Below are 18,176 nucleotides of genomic sequence, written 5' to 3'. Positions count from 1 at the left end.
TCCTGCTCTGTCAGACCCTGGACTCTACAAGAGACGGAGAGATGCAGGGCAGGGAGAGAATGAGAGATGGAGGGTGAAGGGAATGGGGGAGAGACAGAAGCCAAAATGGCCCACACCCACAGCTGAAAGGAAGAGAGGGCTACTTCGGCCTGTGGATTTTAGAGCGTTCAGTCCGTTGTTAGCTGACTGCATGGTAGGAGGGCGCGGAGGAAGGGTCTGGCAGAAGAAAGCTGCTCCTGTCACGGAAGCAGAGAGAAAGGGAAGAGCTGGGGAGGGAGACGGACCCCAGGTTATAACCCCCGTGGCTCAGCTCTCCTGGCGAGGCCCCACCTCCAAAAGTGAATCCAGCTGTGGATTAATCCACTGATGACTGCAGCGCCCCCAATATGCAATAGCCTTCCAAAACCCCACCTTCAAAAAGGTGAGGCTTTGGGGGGGACTTTTTTTGATCTAAACCATAACGTGGAGGGATTACAGGAGTCCTTGCTCCCTCCTATCGCCTGCTCGTTTGGCCAATCAGGAACCTATCAGTGGAAGGCAGTGACCCAAACTGAGATACCTCTGGTCCCAAGAGTCCCCATCTGAGCAGGGCACACCCAGCCTGCCTCTTTAGAGCAAGTCTGAACTGCTGCCTTACTATTGCTGAACTCTCAAACACATACACATAAACACATTCTACTTTCAGAATTAATCTTTTTGCTGTCACTGTAACCCTGAGATTGTTAGGAAAGGGGCTTCTAGGCTCCACTGGCATTGACTTTGGTAGGTCTCTCTTATTGGGAGCGTGGTCAGGTTATGGACTATTTTTGGATCTGGATCTCACCTCCTGTAATGTGACAGAACATTCTACAGAAAGAAACATCTGAAACACGGCAAAAAATACACTCTACCGTAGAACAAAATCCAAAGCCATGTTGCTGTTGACCAGTTACACTGGAGGACTCCTTGGTACTATCTGTGTCTGAACGGGGAAGCAAAGGAGCGGGTGTTTGCTTTGTACCCCTGTGGCATATCTTACCAACAACACAGTGACCTCCTCGTTGCTTGAAAGGATCAATACATGGGTCTAGTCAGAATGGGCTGTAACTGGAAATGATTATAAGGATTGGTGCCTTTAATCTTCCCTGAGCTGCCAGGAAGTGTGCTGCTATAATACCCCACCACCCCTTTAAAAAACCCCAGACAGGATATCCTTGCTAACTGGACCATTTGTTATATTTGGAAGGCTGCTTATACCATGGCAGCTTGTCAGTATCTTGAAGTGGGGCTTCCAGTGGTGTGCTTTTATGCTGTAAGTTCTAGAAGTAAGGGTAGGGTGGTGTCTTGGTTACTTTTCTCTTGTTGCTGAGACAAAATACCTGACACCCAAAATTAAGGGAGGAAAGGTTAATTTAACTCGCAGTTTGTGGAGGTTTCAGTCCATACTCAGCTGTCTCCAAGGCAGGGTGTCACGGCACAGGGGGACCAGTACAGGGCGGCAGAAGACAGCAAAAGCAGCAAGAGCAAAACAGGGGGAGCAAGCCTCCTTTCCTCCCTATATTGTCAGCAGGCTTTTCCAACCCGCAGGGCGGGCATAGCACTCACACCATCTCCCCGCCCTCCTCTTGCACAGGCTCAGAATGTTTACAAAGTGAGGACCCTGGTTCCCTGCTGAGTCACTTAATTAAGCTTCTAAACTTCTCAAGTTGACACAGTGTATCAACCATTACCATCTACTCCTTGTCAACTTGACAATAAGACACATTTCTTTAAACCAGTTTCCAGATACAAAGACATGCTTATTCTTAACATTTCACAACTTCCACATTATAACACAGTTTAATCCTTAAGAACCAGTATGAAGTCTATCAACATTATATTACATTAGAACCATATTAGGGCAGAAATAGTACAATTACAATCCTCTTTTCTGTAGCTGACCATGGGGTCATAACTGGTATTTAGAACTATCTTCTTCCACTACCTATTCTGTATTCCCTTAGCCTTCAGCAAGCACCTCTGTAGATCCTGGTTCTTTCCCTGGTGGAGTGAAGCATACCTTCATTCTTGGATTCTCTGAGCCATTTGTCATTCTGCCTATATTAGGTTGTTGTAGCTTCCCACTGACTTTATTTTATTTTTATTTTTAAATTTTTTCCCATTGACCTTAATAACAGGGCCTGGTAATACTAAGAGGTTCCCCAAGGGATCTCCTGCACTCCATATATATACCATTTCCATTTAATGATAGACTGTTGCTGCACACGTCCAACCTTATGACTTGGTGATCAGATAATACCCAGGCCACAATAGGCAACTCAGGCACATGGTGACCTGGTGTCCTGTGGTCAAGCACTCGGTTTCTGCAAGGGCCCAGTAGTAGACCAAGAGCTGTTTTTCAAAGGGAGAGCAGTTGTCTGCAGATGGTGGCAGAACCTTGCTCCAAAATCTTAAAGGCCTCTGCTGAAATTCACCTAGGGGGGCCTGCCAGAGACTCCAAACAGCATCTTTACCTGCCACTGCCACTTCAAGTACCATGGGATCTGCTGGATCATCTGGCCCCAGGGGAAGAACAGCCTGAACAGCAGCCTGGACCTGTTGCAGAGCCTTCTCCTGTTCTGGGCCCCACTCAAAATTAGTAGCTTTCCGAGTCACTCGGTAAATGGGCCAGAGCAAGACACCTAAGTGAGGAATGTGTTGCCTCCAGAATCCAAATAGGCCCAGTAGGTGCTGTGCCTTGTTTTTGGTTGAAGGGGAAGCCAGATGCAACAACTTATCTTTCACCTTAGAAGGAATGTCTCTACATGCTCCACACCACTGGACTCCTAGGAACTTCACTGAGGTAGAAGGACCTTGAATTTTTGTTGGATTATTTCCCATCCCCTGGCTCTCAAATGCTCTACTAACAAATCCAGAGTAGCTGCTACTTCCTGCTCACTATGCCCAATCAGCACAATATCATCAATGTAATGGACTAGTGTGATATCCTGTGGGAGAGAAAGGCGATCAAAATCCCTATGAACTAAGTTGTGACACAGCGCTGGTGAATTAATCTAACCCTGAGGTAAGACAGTGAAGGTATATTGCTGGCCTTGCCAGCTGAAGGCAAATTGTTTCTGATGGTCCTTACGGATAGGTGTGGAGAAGAAGGCCTTTGCCAAACCAATGGCTGCATACCAAGTACCAGGAGATGTGTTAATCAGCTCAAGCAAGGAAGCCACATCTGGTACTGCAGCTGCAGTTGGAGTCACCACTTGATTAAGTCTACAGTAATCTACTCTCATTCCCCAAGACCCATCTGTCTTCTGCACAGGCCAGATGGGAGAATTAAATGGAGATGTGGTGGGGACCACCACCCCTGCATCCTTCAAGTCCTTGATGGTGGCACTAATCTCTGGAATCCCTCCTGCTTTTGGTTTACTATTTTACCAGTCAAGGCAACTCCAACGGCTTCCATTTGGCCTTCCCAACCATAACAGCCCTCACACTACAGGTCAGGGAGCCAATGTGAGGATTCTGCCAAGTGCTGAGCACATCTGTCCCATTCTACATTCCGGAACAGGGGAAATGACTACTGGATGGATCCGAGGACTTATTGGACCCACTGTGAGTTGGACCTTTGCTAAAACTCCATTGATTGCCTGACCTCCATAGGCCCCTGCTCTTACTGGAGGGCCACAATGACGTTTTGATCCCCTGGAATCAGTGTTAGCTCAGAACAAGTGTCCAGTAGTCCCCAAAATGTCTGGTCATTGCCCTTTCCCCAGTGTATATTCTCTTGGGCAAAAGGCCTCAAGTCCCTGGGGGAAGCGTGAGAGAAATACTAACTACAAATTTTTGGCACATCAGGGTCTTCCCCCAAGGGGACCTGGCCTCCCTGCCATTCAAGGGGTCCTGGGTCTGTAAATCGGCTCAAATCCAGGAACTGAAAAGAAAAAAAATCCAGGACCTGGTTGAGGGGCCATGATTCCCTGTTACCACGATTTGAAGTAGGTTTCTGTTCATTTGCCCTCAAATTCTCTTGATTGTATAAATCTAGTAAAAATTTTGTTTTTAAATTCTATTTTAAGTAAATTCTATTTTACTTTTGGGAACACTGTGGCTAATCAGCCAGCACTATAGGTCTGCATGTGTCAGGTCATTCTGGTCAATGTCTGCTTCTGCTGTCCATTCTGGTAAGTACGGGGACCCTGCCCTTGGTGATTAAGTGCTGCCACTTGACCTCTGCCACTCCGAGATCCAGTCAAGCCCATTGCCCGTAAATTCCCTAACTGAGTAACCACAGTCCCCACTGTAAGGTCTGGCATACAGAGAAGAGCAATGACAGGGCTTTTCAGGGTTGCTGGTGCTCCCTTCACAAATCTGTTTTTCTCTCTTTTTTTTTTCTTTGTGGTACTAGGTATCGAACTCAGGACCTTCCGCTTGGCAGGCAGGTGCTTGTGCTACTGAGCTATATCCCCGGCCCCCAAGCCTGTTTCTCTAGGTATTGGTGAAGGGTACATTTTCCAGATCATCCCAGTATAAAGGGTAAAGTTTAACCTGACAGATCCACTCCAGCAATCCCATTTCCCTAAGCCTCTGAATCCCCTCACTGATAGTAAACCATGGAATATCATGCAGCTCTAGCTCATTCACAGTGGGCCATCTTTTGAGCCACACTTCTGCCAACCAGCCAAATAAATGATTAACACCTTTCTTTACTCCTGGTACCAAATTCTGTCCTGGCTACTTTTCTCTCATTGCTGAGACAAAATACCTGACGCTCAAAATTAAGGAAGGAAAGGTTAATTTAGCCCACAGTCTGTGGAGGTTTCAGTCTGTAATCAGCTGGCTCCACGGCAGGGTGGCATGGTGAGGGGCAGCAATCAAGGTGGTGGAAGACAGCAAAAGCAACAAGAGCAAAAGAGGCAAAGAGCGAGTTTCTTTTCCTCCCTTATACTGTCAGTAGGATCATCCCACCCTTCAGGGCCGGTGCAGCACTCACACCATCTCCATGCCCTCCTGTCACACAGGCTCAGGATGTTTACAAAGTCCCTGGCTTCTGGCTGAGTTGCTTAGTTAAACTTCTAAACTTCTCAAGTTGACACAATGTATCAACCACTACAGGTAGCTTTGAGCAAGACAAGAGGAAGGATATAGTATTCAAATGTCAGCTTTGGCAATTCTAAAACCTCACGGCAGTCTTGAGAGCAGGTTTGCAACCTCTCACATTTCTCTATGCTGACCATGCCAGATACTGACAGCTGTCACAAAACCTGCTTTCTTAGCCTGGCAGGGTGGTGCAAACCTGTAATTCCAGCACTCGGGAGGCTGAGGCAGGAAGAGCACTGTGAATTCTAGCCCAGTGTGGGTTATATAGTGAGTTCAAGGCCAGCTTCAACTACATAGTGAGCCCTGTCTCAAAAAACAAACAAACAAGAATAACATAACAAAAAACCAAAAAATATCTACTTTCTTTTTTTTCCTGAGGATGTTTCCCAAGATCCTTTGTGGCTGTGAGTGGCCAGTGAGGAGAATGAAAAGTAGTAGTGTGTGCTACTCTCAGCTATGACCTTTAAATACTTTAACCCTCCTCCACACCTTGCATGTGCTCTCTAGGTGACAGGACAGACCCAGAGAAATCTTGGAAGGGACGTATTTAGGTCGGCGTTTGTGCCGCTGAGCTTTATCCTCAGCCCCAAAGGATGTATTTAGGCAGCTGCCAGCATGCTGCATGCTGAATGACTGTGGGAGCAGACCCTCTCCAGGGCCAGGCACACTTTTTGGGCCCTTAGGCAAGCAATAATAAACTTCTAAAGTGCTTGAACCACTGTTCCTTTGGGGGTTCACTTACCTTAACCAATCTGCCACTAAATAGTTGGCAAACAGTGGCGGATCATTTCCATTTGTACCACTAGTGCAGCTAATCTTATCTCTTCGAAAGCATCCCTTGCTTTCAAGATAAAAGCTCAAGCTGTGCACTAAACTATAAAAGCATGTAAGATCTCGGCCCTGCCCACCCCACCTCCCACCCATGGCACACTTTCTTCTCTGCCCTCGAGGCTACCAGTCATCCATACGGCAGCTGCATTTTCCGCCTTTAAATGTAGCGTGCCCTTTCCTCACATATCCTGTTCTCAGGGACTGAAATATTTCCTCCTCCCTTGATTTTATACCTTTTACTCATGTTCTGAACTCTTGCCAAATAGAGAAAAAGTTTGAGAATGGTACAGTGGATTGGATCACTTTTCAAGAAGAAGCTTCTAGTGCTTTTCATACTCACGGGTTGGGAAGAGTTTGTTAGGCTGTTTTCTATTAGGTGAGAGTGCACATATATGAAAAGTTGTATAATGCTGACAACTCAAACATACAAGGACATATGTCTAGGTAAATTAAATGTTCTTAAAATATAGATCATCACATAGCCATTACATTTAAGCTTGTGACAGAGCCAGGTACTTATTCAGTGAAAAAGAAGCAAGTTGAAAAGTCGCGATTAAAGAAATATGTGACAGTGACCACTGGTTGAATTTGGAGAGTAGGGCTTTGAGCAAGCTATTTCATTTCCTTTTTGGTCTCATTGTTTTTTGTATGTTTTCTAAGCTTTCTGCAATGTTCCAATATTGTATAAGAAGAAAACATCAACTGTATCTATATATCACATTGTATTACAATTATGTATTTCATAACTCCTCATTCTGTGAGTTTCCTGACAGTTTTGTCTTATTCACCTATGTCTCCCTACTTTAGTTGGCCATTGATATATTTATTTTATTTTAATAAGAGTAGTAAGAAAAAAAAAAAAAGAACAATAGCAACATACCAACATCACAGACATAAACAAAACAAAACAAACACATTAAAAGTGATACAGGGTTTTGTCTCCCTAGTTTAGGAAATATGTGGTCTAACCTGCATTAGATATTCAATAGAAAATTGCCAATGAATAACACAAATGAATTTGTTTTTGTTTAGATCTAAAGGTCTCTCCAAATTCCCATGCACGTGGAAGGTGATCAGTTCTTTTACATCAGTGGACTCATTCACATGTGCATCACATGTGGAATGTGCTGTCAGGAGGCGTGGCGTGGAGGGGTGCGTCTTGTTCCTGCCGGGCTCCTCCTCTTTCTGTGCTTCCTGGCTGCCGCGGGCTGAGCACATTTCCCTCCGCTGTGGACCCCTGCCGTCCTGTGTCTATCTTGAAGCCAGCTGACCATGGACTTTACCCGTGAGCCAGAATAAATCTCTCCTCCTCTAAGTCATGGGTCCTGAGTACTGTGCTTCAGCAGTGAAGAAAGTGACTAGATCAGAACCCTTCTTTAAGTAAGTCCCTTCTCTGCCAGGCCCACAGCATGGTGCCTTCTGCTCAAGCTAGTACATTGCTAGCCACGGGAAGTGTTACTGAAGCCCACAGAATTTCACCCAGCCAGTCAGGACTGTCACCACGCCCATGACCAGGGATACAGCAAGATGGTCAAGAGCAGACAGAGTCCGAGAGCCGCCTCTGGCAGTGGGTAGAAGTGGTTCCTGGGGCTAGTGCTCAGCAGCACTATCAGCGTTTTGACTAAGACTCAGCTCAGGGAGGGTCTCTGCCCAGGACTCACCGTGTATCCAAAGCAGAGTCTTTCCCACTCACCTTGAGCAAATACCTGGTTAAACGGTAGGCAGAAAGACAGAGACACTTAGAGATTCGTTTTTAATTAATCAGGAATAAACAGAGTGGTTTTATGAGTTAAAACAAAAATAAAGTCTGTGCTGTGAAAGCTCAGCAAAAGCTGGATGTAACAACCTGAGATTTCGCTCTAAGGTTCCTGAACTAGGCCCCGGCTGAACGCCAGGGGCGGGGTCTTGGGGGAGACGGCCCGGGCAGCGTGCAAGTGGGAGCCAAAGCTTAGTGAGATCTCCTCGACTCCCACGTCCCGCACGTCCCGCCTGGAGTCTGGTTCTGTCGGTCTTATCCCAGCGCTTGCTTCCTTGCTTTGCCGCCTGTTCTTCCCTATCTTTTTACTCTCACCAGTCCTAGCTGTCAGGGAGAGACACGCACGATCTGTCATAGGACAGTGCTCGACTCCAAGGCGCATGCTCAAAGCGGTCAGGTGTGGTCGCGGTGACCGGTGGGGAGTGATCGTTCTGCGGCAAGGGCCCTACAGACACCACTCAGGCCGCACAGGTCCTGCGTTCTTACCTGGGAGCGCAGGACCTGCAGGGGCTTGGTACTGGAAGGCTTCACTGACGAGGCTGCAAGCACAGGTCAGGGCAGCCTTGCAAAGGAGAAGCCGACGCACAAACGCCAGGACTTAGTTTCAGAGGTCCCGCAGCTGTTAGGACATTTCGGAGAAAATCAAGCCTAGCCATCCTTTGGAAACAACGTGCTCTACACCAAGAGCTTTCTCTTTCTTACTCAGAACAGTTTTCTGGAATTACAGATTACAAGTCAAGGTAGACGCTCAGGTGGTGAGACCGAGATCTAAGCTGAAGCAGGCCTCAGAGCCAGGGTGTCTGGCTGCTCTGCAGACAGGACATAATGGGAATCTGGCTTGGGTGTGGACATGCTACAGGAGGACAACAGCAGTCAGGACGCCGTAGCTGCCCACTGGCACAAGGACCATGCATGTCTTCCTTCCTCTGGGATGAGGCCCCGCCCTCCTATCCCCTACTTTTCTCTGTGTTTCCTGCCCCTGTTGGCCTCTGTAAGGCCTTCTGCAGGGGGTGCCTGTGTCGCAGCTCCGAATGACACTGGCTATCTTCTCTAATGGCTCCTTTCACTTTTGATCTGAGTAAGCTGCAGGCTCCTCTTGGTCTCACCCCGGCTGTCACGCTTCTCCACACTCGAGTTCAGGCCCCAAAGCCTCTCCTCTGAACCACAGCGATGGTTTCTTAAACGGCTCCTCTGTTCCAGGCACCTTTCCCCAGTCCATTCCACCTGCTGCTGGCAGTGTGGCTCCTCAGTGTCAGGCACCTCTTGGCTCCCCCTCAAGTCCTTGGCCGGGCTGTGAAGGTCGGCTGTGCTCCAGTCACGGTGCACCTTACTAAGGTCCAAGCCCTCCCCGCCATTTCTGCGCTCCGGGCTCCACCCGGACCAGTGCTCACACTATTCCTTGCATGGCCTCGAGGGCTGCCAGCACTCACGATCTATTCTGCTACGTTTTGCTTGGAACTCCTATGCCTCCATGTTTGCTTGCTCACCTTCTATCAGTTCAAAAAGCTGAGATTGGCAAACAAACAAAAGCACCCAGGTGACCGTAAGTGAAGCAATGAATATGTTAACCAGCATGACTGGAGCCTTCCGTCCTGTGTACATCACCTGGTACTCCTAAATGATACAATTGAGACTTGTCCTAAAAACATTTAGAAAAAAACCCCAAGACCTCTTTTACCTCACTGTCCCAGCCAGGATTAATTTTTCCTCTAAATTTTTGTATCACTTTGTAATTTCTCAGTGACTGAGGTTTATGCTTTAGTTTTCCTGTTTGTCTTAGTCCCTGGGGGTAGAAGTTGTGTCTAATTTGTCTTTGTGTGCCTCAACCTGGAATGAGGCTCCACTGTTTTTTTTTTTTTTTGCAATGGGAATGGAACTCAGGACCTCGCACTTGCCAGGCAGTCTCTTCGCTGCTGAGCTCTATCCCTGGCCCTTCTCCAGTAGTATTTGAATAATGAACACAGTGGTGAATTTCTCACCTGCAACTTGGCAGTTAATTGTCACATTCACTCCCGGCACTGTTTTGACGGTGCTTCCTATATCCACGGTGACCGCAGGCTTCTCTGTGTTGGTCACAGGCGTTCGTGATGTTTTCACTAGTGGCTTTCCTGAAGATGAGAGAGAACGTGACATGTTACCGGAGGGTGGCTCCAGGCCTGACCTACAGGACAACAAATGATGAACCACTGGCCTCCCTGGCTTTTCCGTTAATCGTGCTTTCCCTCAAAAAATGTAATTTCACAATAGAAATCACCCCTCCGTGCACCAGTCTGCCTTCCACAAAGCTGTCAGGAAAGGAGGAGGATCGCAGTGCCTGAAGATAGACGGCATGGTGTACAGTTTGGGATGACTTATGCAACTTAATCATTCAGCCACGCAATCTGCTCTGTCACTTCTGCCTTGGACTGTACCCATGAGACACAGTAAACCTCTGCCCTCTGAGTTCTGGGTGTCGGTTATTGTGTCTCAATGACAAAGAAAGTGACTAAGACAGGAAAGTGACAAATCACTCTGTAAGTGACATTTCCAAGGGCTTGTTTTTAGACTTCTTACTTTGAGATAATTCAACACACAGGTATAAGAATTAACACACGGCAGTTCTGGGTGCACTCACCCAGTTTCCTGTAGTGGAGACGACTGCAACATAATGGTCTCAAAGTCAGTGTTAATAAGGTTGAACTACAGAACATTTCCATCAATATGCCTTCCCTCATCGTGTCCCCAGTCCTTCCTTAATTCTTTGACAATCATTAATATGGTCAGCACTTCTATAACTCTGTCATTTCAAGAGTGTTACATAAATGGAATCACACAGTGTGTAATCTTTGGGGATCTATTTTTTCATTTAGAATAACTCTCTGGAGATTCTTCCAGGTTTTACATGGTACCATGGTTCCATAGTTTGTCCCTTTTTACTGCTGAGTAATATTCCATGGTATGTCTGCATTGCACTTTGTTTAGCCATTTGCTTGCTGAAGAACAGCTGGGTTGTTTCAGGGTCGTCACATTCAAATAAAGCTGCGATGAACGTGCTGGTTCAAGTTATGGTAGGAACACAAGTCTTCATTTCTCTGGGGTAGGTGCCCAGGAATTCGACTTCTAGGTTTTATGGTGTTTACATGTTTAGTTATTTCTTTAGAAACCACGGTACTGCTTTTCAGAGTGGCTCTACAATTTCACACGTCTAGACAGTGTATGGGTTACTTGGTTTCTGTGCTTCTGGGCCAGCGTTTGGTGCTGTGATTAGTTTTCATTTCATTTATTCTGATAGTGATTTGTCACTTTCCCATCTTAGTCACTTTCTTTGTCATTGAGACACAATAACCGACACCCAGAACTCAGAGGGAGGAGGTTTATTGTGTCTCATGGGTACAGTCCAAGGCAGCAGTGACAGAGCAGATTGCATGGCTGAAGGGCCTGGGAGGGGCAAAGATGTCCTGGTAACAGACAGGAGGGCGGGACCGCGGAGGGAGAGATACCTTCCAGGTCCTGGCCCCGATGACCCACCTCCAACCAGCCCCACCTCCCACTGCACACAGCAGCTGAGCTCACCAGAGGATGAATCCCCCGACACGTAGGGCACCCCATGGCCACACCCCCTAAAAGTCCTGCCCCCCTCACAGGAGAGTTTCGGGGTCTTCTAGATTTAAACCACAACAGTTGACTATCTCGTTAAGTGCTTATTTGCCATATGTGTATCCTCTTTGATTAAATGTCTATTTGTGTAACTTGAGCGTTTTCTAGTTAGATTTTCTTTGCTGAATTTTGAAGTTTCTATATAGATATCCGTCCTTTGTCAGATAGGTGGCTTAGGAATGCTCTCTCAGTCCTCGGCTTTCCCTCTTCCTTGACATGGTCTTTCATGGATTTAAGGTTTTAACTTTGGTAAAAGCCAACGTGTCAGTGTTTCCTTGTGTAGATTATGCTTTTGGTAACAAATCTAAGAACTGCTTATCTAATTCTGCATTCTAAAGGTTTTGCATTTAAGTCTGTGATACGTTTTGAGTTAGTTTTGGTATAAGGCGTGAGATGTAGGTGAAAGTTCACTTGATTGTTGTTACGGACATCCCATTGTTCCGACACCATGTATTTAGCAGGCTGTTGTTCCTGTATTGGATTGCTTTTGCACCTGTGTCACCATCAGTTGGGCATTTTTGCGTAGGTTTATTTCTGGGCTCTCTACGTATCTGTGTGTCCCTGCCCCCAGTAATACCACCTTATCTTAATTATCATAACAACGATTAATTTTAAAATCAGAGAGGCTGATTCCTCCAACTGCATTCTTCTTTGTCAGACTAATTATCTTGCCTTTTAATGTACATTTTAGAATAATCTTGTGTATGTCAATAAAATCTTGCTAGGATTTTGATAGGAATGACATTAACTATATCAGTGAGGAGGAAACGGACATGTTTGTTGAATATTTCAGCCCATGGAACACTGCATGTCTACCTATTTTAATTTAGATCTTTAATTTTTTTTATCAGTGTTTTGCAGTCTCCAGGTTATGAGCCTCATTATATTTTGTTACACTTATACCTAAATATTTCTTGTGAAAGGTAGTAAATGACATTGTATTATTAATTTCATTGTTCAGTGCTAGTGTGTAGGATTATAGAAAGTTGTTTTACTTTTAATAGTTTGTCACTTTGTTAAATTAGTTCTAGGACTTTTTTCTTTTGTAGATTCATTTCATCTGCAAATGCAAATACAGATGTTTTATTTCTTTTTTTTCTCACCTCTATGCTTGTTAATTTCTTCTCCTACAACACTATACTGGATAGATCTTCTACACCACTTGGAATAAAGGTAGTAAAAGTATAGTTTTGAATGGTGAATAATTACAGGTTGCAAATGCCATGTTTTTCTATGTTACGAGACTCTGAACCTTATTTAAACCTTCTGTTTTCGCTGGCTTTTTCTGAAACCACTCAGGCATGGCAGCAGGGAGGTGCTACCTTGTTATCACCCAGTGGAGGCAGAAGTCGTGGTTCCCCCTGTGGCTTCCTTTGTTTCCCAAGTAGAGGGCCTTTCATTATTGCTGGCCAGGGCTGAGAACTCCGGCTCCCACTGCCTTCACTGACACCCCCACAGGAGGAGCCTGCCTGCTGCTGGAAGGTAGTAAAAGCTGTGACTCTCCAGTGGCTTTTCCTAACACCAGGGGGCAGGAGGAGGAGGGCAGAGAGGGTGCCGCTGGTGTCCATGTTATGTCCTGCTAGGGATGAACGTCCTCGCCTTCTCTGATACCATCTCCATGGGGAGGTGGGGGCGTTGGGAGCTCCTCCCTTTGGTCTTTGGGGGGAAAGTCTGGGCTCCTACTCAGCTTTTGCTGGTGTGGTGGCGGCTCAGTGTTGCCTGTGATGTTTGGCCAGGAAGAGCAGCATTTTCTAAATAACCTGCATCTTGCTATGCTGCCCCTGTTCTGGTCCTTTTGCTAATGAGAGCAGGGACTTTAATCTAGGCTATTTTTTTTTTAAAGTAGTCATTGGCATTTTCTGGTCACTGGCTTCTTCAACTTCAATTTGGGGATTTATAAAGCAAAAAGAAAATCCAACAGATTCACAGTTTTACAAACTGTATGAGCTGTTGCTCAGTTCCCAAGATCTCTAGCCAGTCTGTTTTCTCCTCTCCACTTTTCAGTCTCATGTGTGCGCTGTACATAAGGTTGTTCATGCCCTTAGCAGGAAGAACAGGGAGAAGAGTGCGCCATCCACTCCGTCTTCCTAGAAGTAGGAGTTCTGTGTATGTTACGTTTTAGGCGGCATTTATCAGCTGGGAAAAATACAACATTTCATAAATATGATCATAAAATACAACGAGAAGATTCATTTATTGAGCACCTTGGGGAAACAGGGTCCACGTGAAGTCATTTTCATATGCCTAAAGCCTAATCTTTTGTAAATCAAATGGGTTTAATTTTGTTTTAACCATTGTGTAGCTGGGCTCTTCTGAAACGGCACCTACTCCCCTCTGCCTTCATTAACTGTGAAGGAAACCTCATTCCAGAAAAATTCCTTGGAGTCTTACACCTGCTTTTGATGTGTTTTGTTTTCTCCCGTATCTATTCAGTTTTTAATTATTCATAGCCTCAGAGCTAAGCTGTTCCTCTTTTTCTTCCTCTGCGGTGTTAGTTCTCCCTAGGCACAGGTACTTAAGCTCACCGGAATTATGTTTAGGAGTGGAAACTTGACTGAGTGCCGTGAATATGCGGATAGGCCTTTCGTGTCTATTCCTTCCCCTTCTTTCACCTGTATGTCATTCATTTAGCATTGTGTATGACCTGATATGAAGAAGAAATATTCATACTGAGCTGTTTGCATAACAGGTGCCAGGTGACCGCAGGAGGAGTGCCTGGAGTATCACTGAACCAACAGTGGCATGCTTACTTTACTTTCTTACCGTGACGAAGCTACTCAGCTCTCATTCCTGATCTACCGTGAATCTAAGCAGCACCTCTGCTCTCACCTCGTGCCATCCTCAGCGCTAGCCGCACAGCTGCACAGCCTACCCATCTCCTTGCCTCTACTCTTGCCTCACTGCAGGCTCGTAAGACAACCAGGGTGATTTTCCTAAAACACGCATTAGATCATGCAGATTTCCTGCTTCACTTTTCTACCGCTTTTCAGGGCAACCTGAGCAAAACTTCTGCCTTGTTTTCATGACTGACCTTCCCCTGCACACAGAGGCCAGCACTTCATTCGCCCGCTCACCGAGACGACGCTTCCCATCAAGCACTGTGACCCAGCGCACTGTCCTCCTTCCTTCCTGCAAGCAGCCGCATTGGTGCCCTGTCCCTTCCTGACGTCTTTTGTCTGCAGAGGTCCGCGTGGTTATTGTCCTCTGGCCATTCATGTCTCTGTGCAAACAGTGTCCCCTTGTGAAGCCTTCTCATCTGCTGCATCTACAGCACGCCGCTCTCCGCTGCGCGGCCAGGCACGATGCGTCTCACCGACGGTTTTGTTCACAGGGCTGCCTGAGCAGAACTTGTTATTTATTTGCTTGTTCTCTGTGCTCTCTTCCCTACGTACTTCCCAGAGATTCCCCACGAGCGCCAGGACCGCATCTCTCCTGCTCTTTTCACTCTTGCCACCTCGTCCTAGAACACGGAAGGCCCTTAACGAATATGTATTACAGGAAAAAAAAAATGTGTGCACGTGCATTATGTGCATTATCTGAGGTTTTTCAACCCTGAGGAGAGAGGCAGACACGTAAAGTATGGCTGTCTTTGACACAGACGACGGCCGAGGCTGGGAAAGGCTCCCTGGTTTGTCCAGCACCACCCAGCTGGCAAGCTGTAGTAAGGCTGAAGCGAACACCAGACCTTTCACCTAAAGTCCAGTCCTTGTTACAGGGATCCCAAATCCTCGTCTGCAGACTGGCTGCCTCGGACCCTCAGGGCCCTTGTTAAAAACACAACCTGTCCCATTCTGGTACAAGAGTTGCCTCATGGTGTTATAAAAACAACTGTGCCAGTGGGGAAATGAGGTTGGGGACCATGGTTTTAGCCCCACAATTACCAAGTTATTTTTCCTACAGGAATTTAATAATAAAGGTGGTTTTTATAGCTGCAAGTGCATAGCTATAAAATTCAAATGTCACTGAATTAAATTCAGCCTTAATTAATTATGTCGCACTTTTGCTGAAAAATAATGGCCCCTTTTCCTGTCAGTAGAAGTGCTGCTGTTAGTACAGGCTACTCCTTATATGTTCCTGTGACATTTATGAACCATTGTTAAGACAAAGGACGAAGTTACCCAAGTACTTATAATCAACCGAAATTTATAATGGAGGCAACGCATCTTAATCAACTGACCCTCCCACAGCTGTTAGAAAAATGCATCTATCTATCTATCTATCTATCTACACACACACATGCACACACATATACATATTTCACTCTAGATGTACTAAATCTGAATATCAACCGTATATATTAGTCAGGCTTCCTGTTGCTGGGACAAAATGCCTGACTCATAGAACTTAAAGGAATAGTTAATTTTGCTCATGATTTCCAAAGTCTCTCTGGTTGGTTGATTCTAAAACAGAAATATCAGGGCAGAGAGGCACGGTGGAGCAAAGCTGTCTATTTCATGGGGGAAGCAAAGCTCAGCAGGACAGCGTCCAGGATAGATATACTCTCTGATGGTACCCCGCCTCCGACCAGCACATCAGCCATGAGGTCGGTGGGTTAAGCCGCTGGTGGGGGTGGCACACCCATGGTCCAGTGATTTCTCCAAGAGCCTCTTAATCCAGCCAGGCTGACAATTCAGATTAGCTGGCACAGGGTGATAGCTGTGACCTCTATTTTAAATAAGTTCCTGGGTGATTCTGACATACAGTCAAGTTTAATATTCAGTGCGTTGCTCTTAGTTTTGATAAACTGGTGCTTCTGCTTCCTGCCAAGAAATTTCTTTGGTGACATCACTAGTTTTCTAGTAGAATCTTTGAAAGTTGTGGCTCTTAATTTTACGGTCGTCTAAAATACACCAGCATGCCCTTGAATGAGATCATCCAGACAATCACCTGGCAATTGAGTACTGCTCTTTGAGGGCTGCCAGATGACTCAGGGCCTATGTTTATATGCACAATTAAAATCACACTGATATTACTAGTTTACTTGTAGAACTAGTTGAGTGAACACTAGTTTAGCTATACAAAGTAACTAAGAAGAAAATACATAGAGAAGGAATGAAATAATAAATGATGTGCTTCCGCTAAGACAATGCTAAAAAATGTGCCTGGTACCCTGTACTGAAAGGCTTTCAGGACAGGTGACACAGAAGAAAGTAGGGGTGAGTGGGGCCACCGTCACGGAGACCCGTGTGAGAGGCTGGCGGGGCCGCGCGTGTGGTGCAAGCAGCCACTCAGTTTGAGCAAGTTGGCTTCAGCTACGGATTAGATTAGTGACAACTTATGGAAATTGATAGGGTTGCTTATTTTTCTTTTACTTAATCTATGAAATTATGTGCATTTAAAAGTGAATGAGAACTAGGCTCATAGTAGATTAGCCCACCTCTCGTACTTGTATCAATTTAGGAAAAATAGAAATGAAGAGGAGCACTTTAATTTGCCAGGTCTAATGTGAGTGAGGCCCAGAGACAGAAGCACACAACCATTTCTGTTGGCTCCTGCAGACGGCATCGTATGCCTCAGTCTTTGGAGTGAAGTTCTGCTAGAGGTAATGTGCAAGGGACACCGAGGCTCAGAGGCCTGCACTGGCAGCCCTTGCAACAATGGGCAAAGTGGAGCTAGAGCTCAGCCTTGTGTGTCAGCCTCTATGGATGTAACAACCATTCCGGAAGGAGTGTGACCCCATGACCTGTAAGACAAAGGTATCTGGGTAAACGAGGCACGCCCTGCTCCGAAGAATGAATCCCTCTAGAGACCGAAGGCCAGCCCAGGAGTAAAGGCTCAGAAACACGCTTGTGTGCTGGGCCTGGCTCCTGCTCAGGCCTCTTTGTATCATGCGGCACTCCAGGAAAGTCAGAATCCACTGGGAAAAAATCTGAACACCTGTGCTTGAAAAATCTTACCGGCCCATTGTAAAGGTAACAGAGAGCAGCCAGAGGGATGGAAGGTTTCTTTTTTTAGTTAAGCCAAGAGTGAAGAGTACTGTAATTAACTTTCTCTCAGAGCTGCGGTTCAGGCCCCCACAAACAGAAGCTTTGAAACACTAAAGCAAACCCTTTCCTCTTATTTCTGGGTGCGTAGCTGGGTCACTTTTTAGCCTCTGTGCAGTTAGGCGTGGCACAGGGCCGAGTTCTGGAACAGAAGCAGAAGTAATACGTGCCACTGCTTGTCCCAAGCTACAACTCTTGCACAACTCTTGGAGACTTTTATGGGAGCAAGAGATAAATTATCTTATTTTGGCCTTCATATATGTAGAGATTTGTTGCAGCAGTTAGCAAGTCCTAATATATGCTGATTCATTGAACGAATAAATCAAATGGATCTTTTGATTCTTCCAACATCACAGTCCATGAATGTCATTTGAAACTGATTTTCTCTTATCATTTACTATCAAAAATGAATTCTCCTTCACAGATTTAGATTTTCACTGTCCAGGGCAGGCAGCCTAGGTCAGGAAGTGTGCAAGTGCATTCATTCCCAGGAGAGAGACGAAGTAAAAAAAATAAACAATGGTAGAAGCAAGGGCTTCCAGAGGCAGGGTTGGAGACTACTTAAGAGCTCCAGAAAAGACATGTTAATGGCAGGTCGGTTTGAGATCCTGAAGTCAAATAAGTAGAATAATGCATATAAAGCTATTCGAATAATGCCACAGCACAGGAGGAGGTTTAAATAAACAGTAGCTTTCGTCAGCGTATGTCTGCTATAACACAGTGAGAAAATACTCCAAGGGGCAGTGCTGGGAACTTAAGAAAACACACAGTGAAGAAAGGGTTCACAAGAAGAAGAAGAAGGGTAAGAGGAGAGGGAACACATTTGTTGAGGAGGAACTAAACTGCTTCTATTTTGAAGAATTTTGAGAGTTTCAGTATAATTAGAAAAACAGTAATTT

At 45.8% G+C, this 18,176-nt stretch overlaps 1 protein-coding gene across 2 annotated transcripts in view; it reads right to left on the bottom strand.

Moving 5' to 3' along the window:
- Adamtsl1 (ADAMTS-like 1) overlaps window positions 1-18,176 on the bottom strand; it is a 462,751-nt gene that overhangs the window by 60,937 nt on the left and 383,638 nt on the right. For both annotated transcript variants that reach the window (XM_005388722.1, XM_005388721.2), the window contains exon 21: window positions 9,637-9,765. In XM_005388722.1, the coding sequence (XP_005388779.1) occupies window positions 9,637-9,765 (129 nt within the window). The remainder of the gene's footprint in view (window positions 1-9,636; window positions 9,766-18,176) is intronic.

The sequence above is a fragment of the Chinchilla lanigera genome, unplaced genomic scaffold (assembly GCF_000276665.1).
Source record: "Chinchilla lanigera isolate Chin_1 unplaced genomic scaffold, ChiLan1.0 scaffold00033, whole genome shotgun sequence".
Lineage (NCBI taxonomy): Eukaryota > Metazoa > Chordata > Mammalia > Rodentia > Chinchillidae > Chinchilla > Chinchilla lanigera.
The sequence above is the reverse complement of the archived record's forward strand: the minus strand, read 5'-3'. Positions and strand labels throughout refer to the sequence as shown.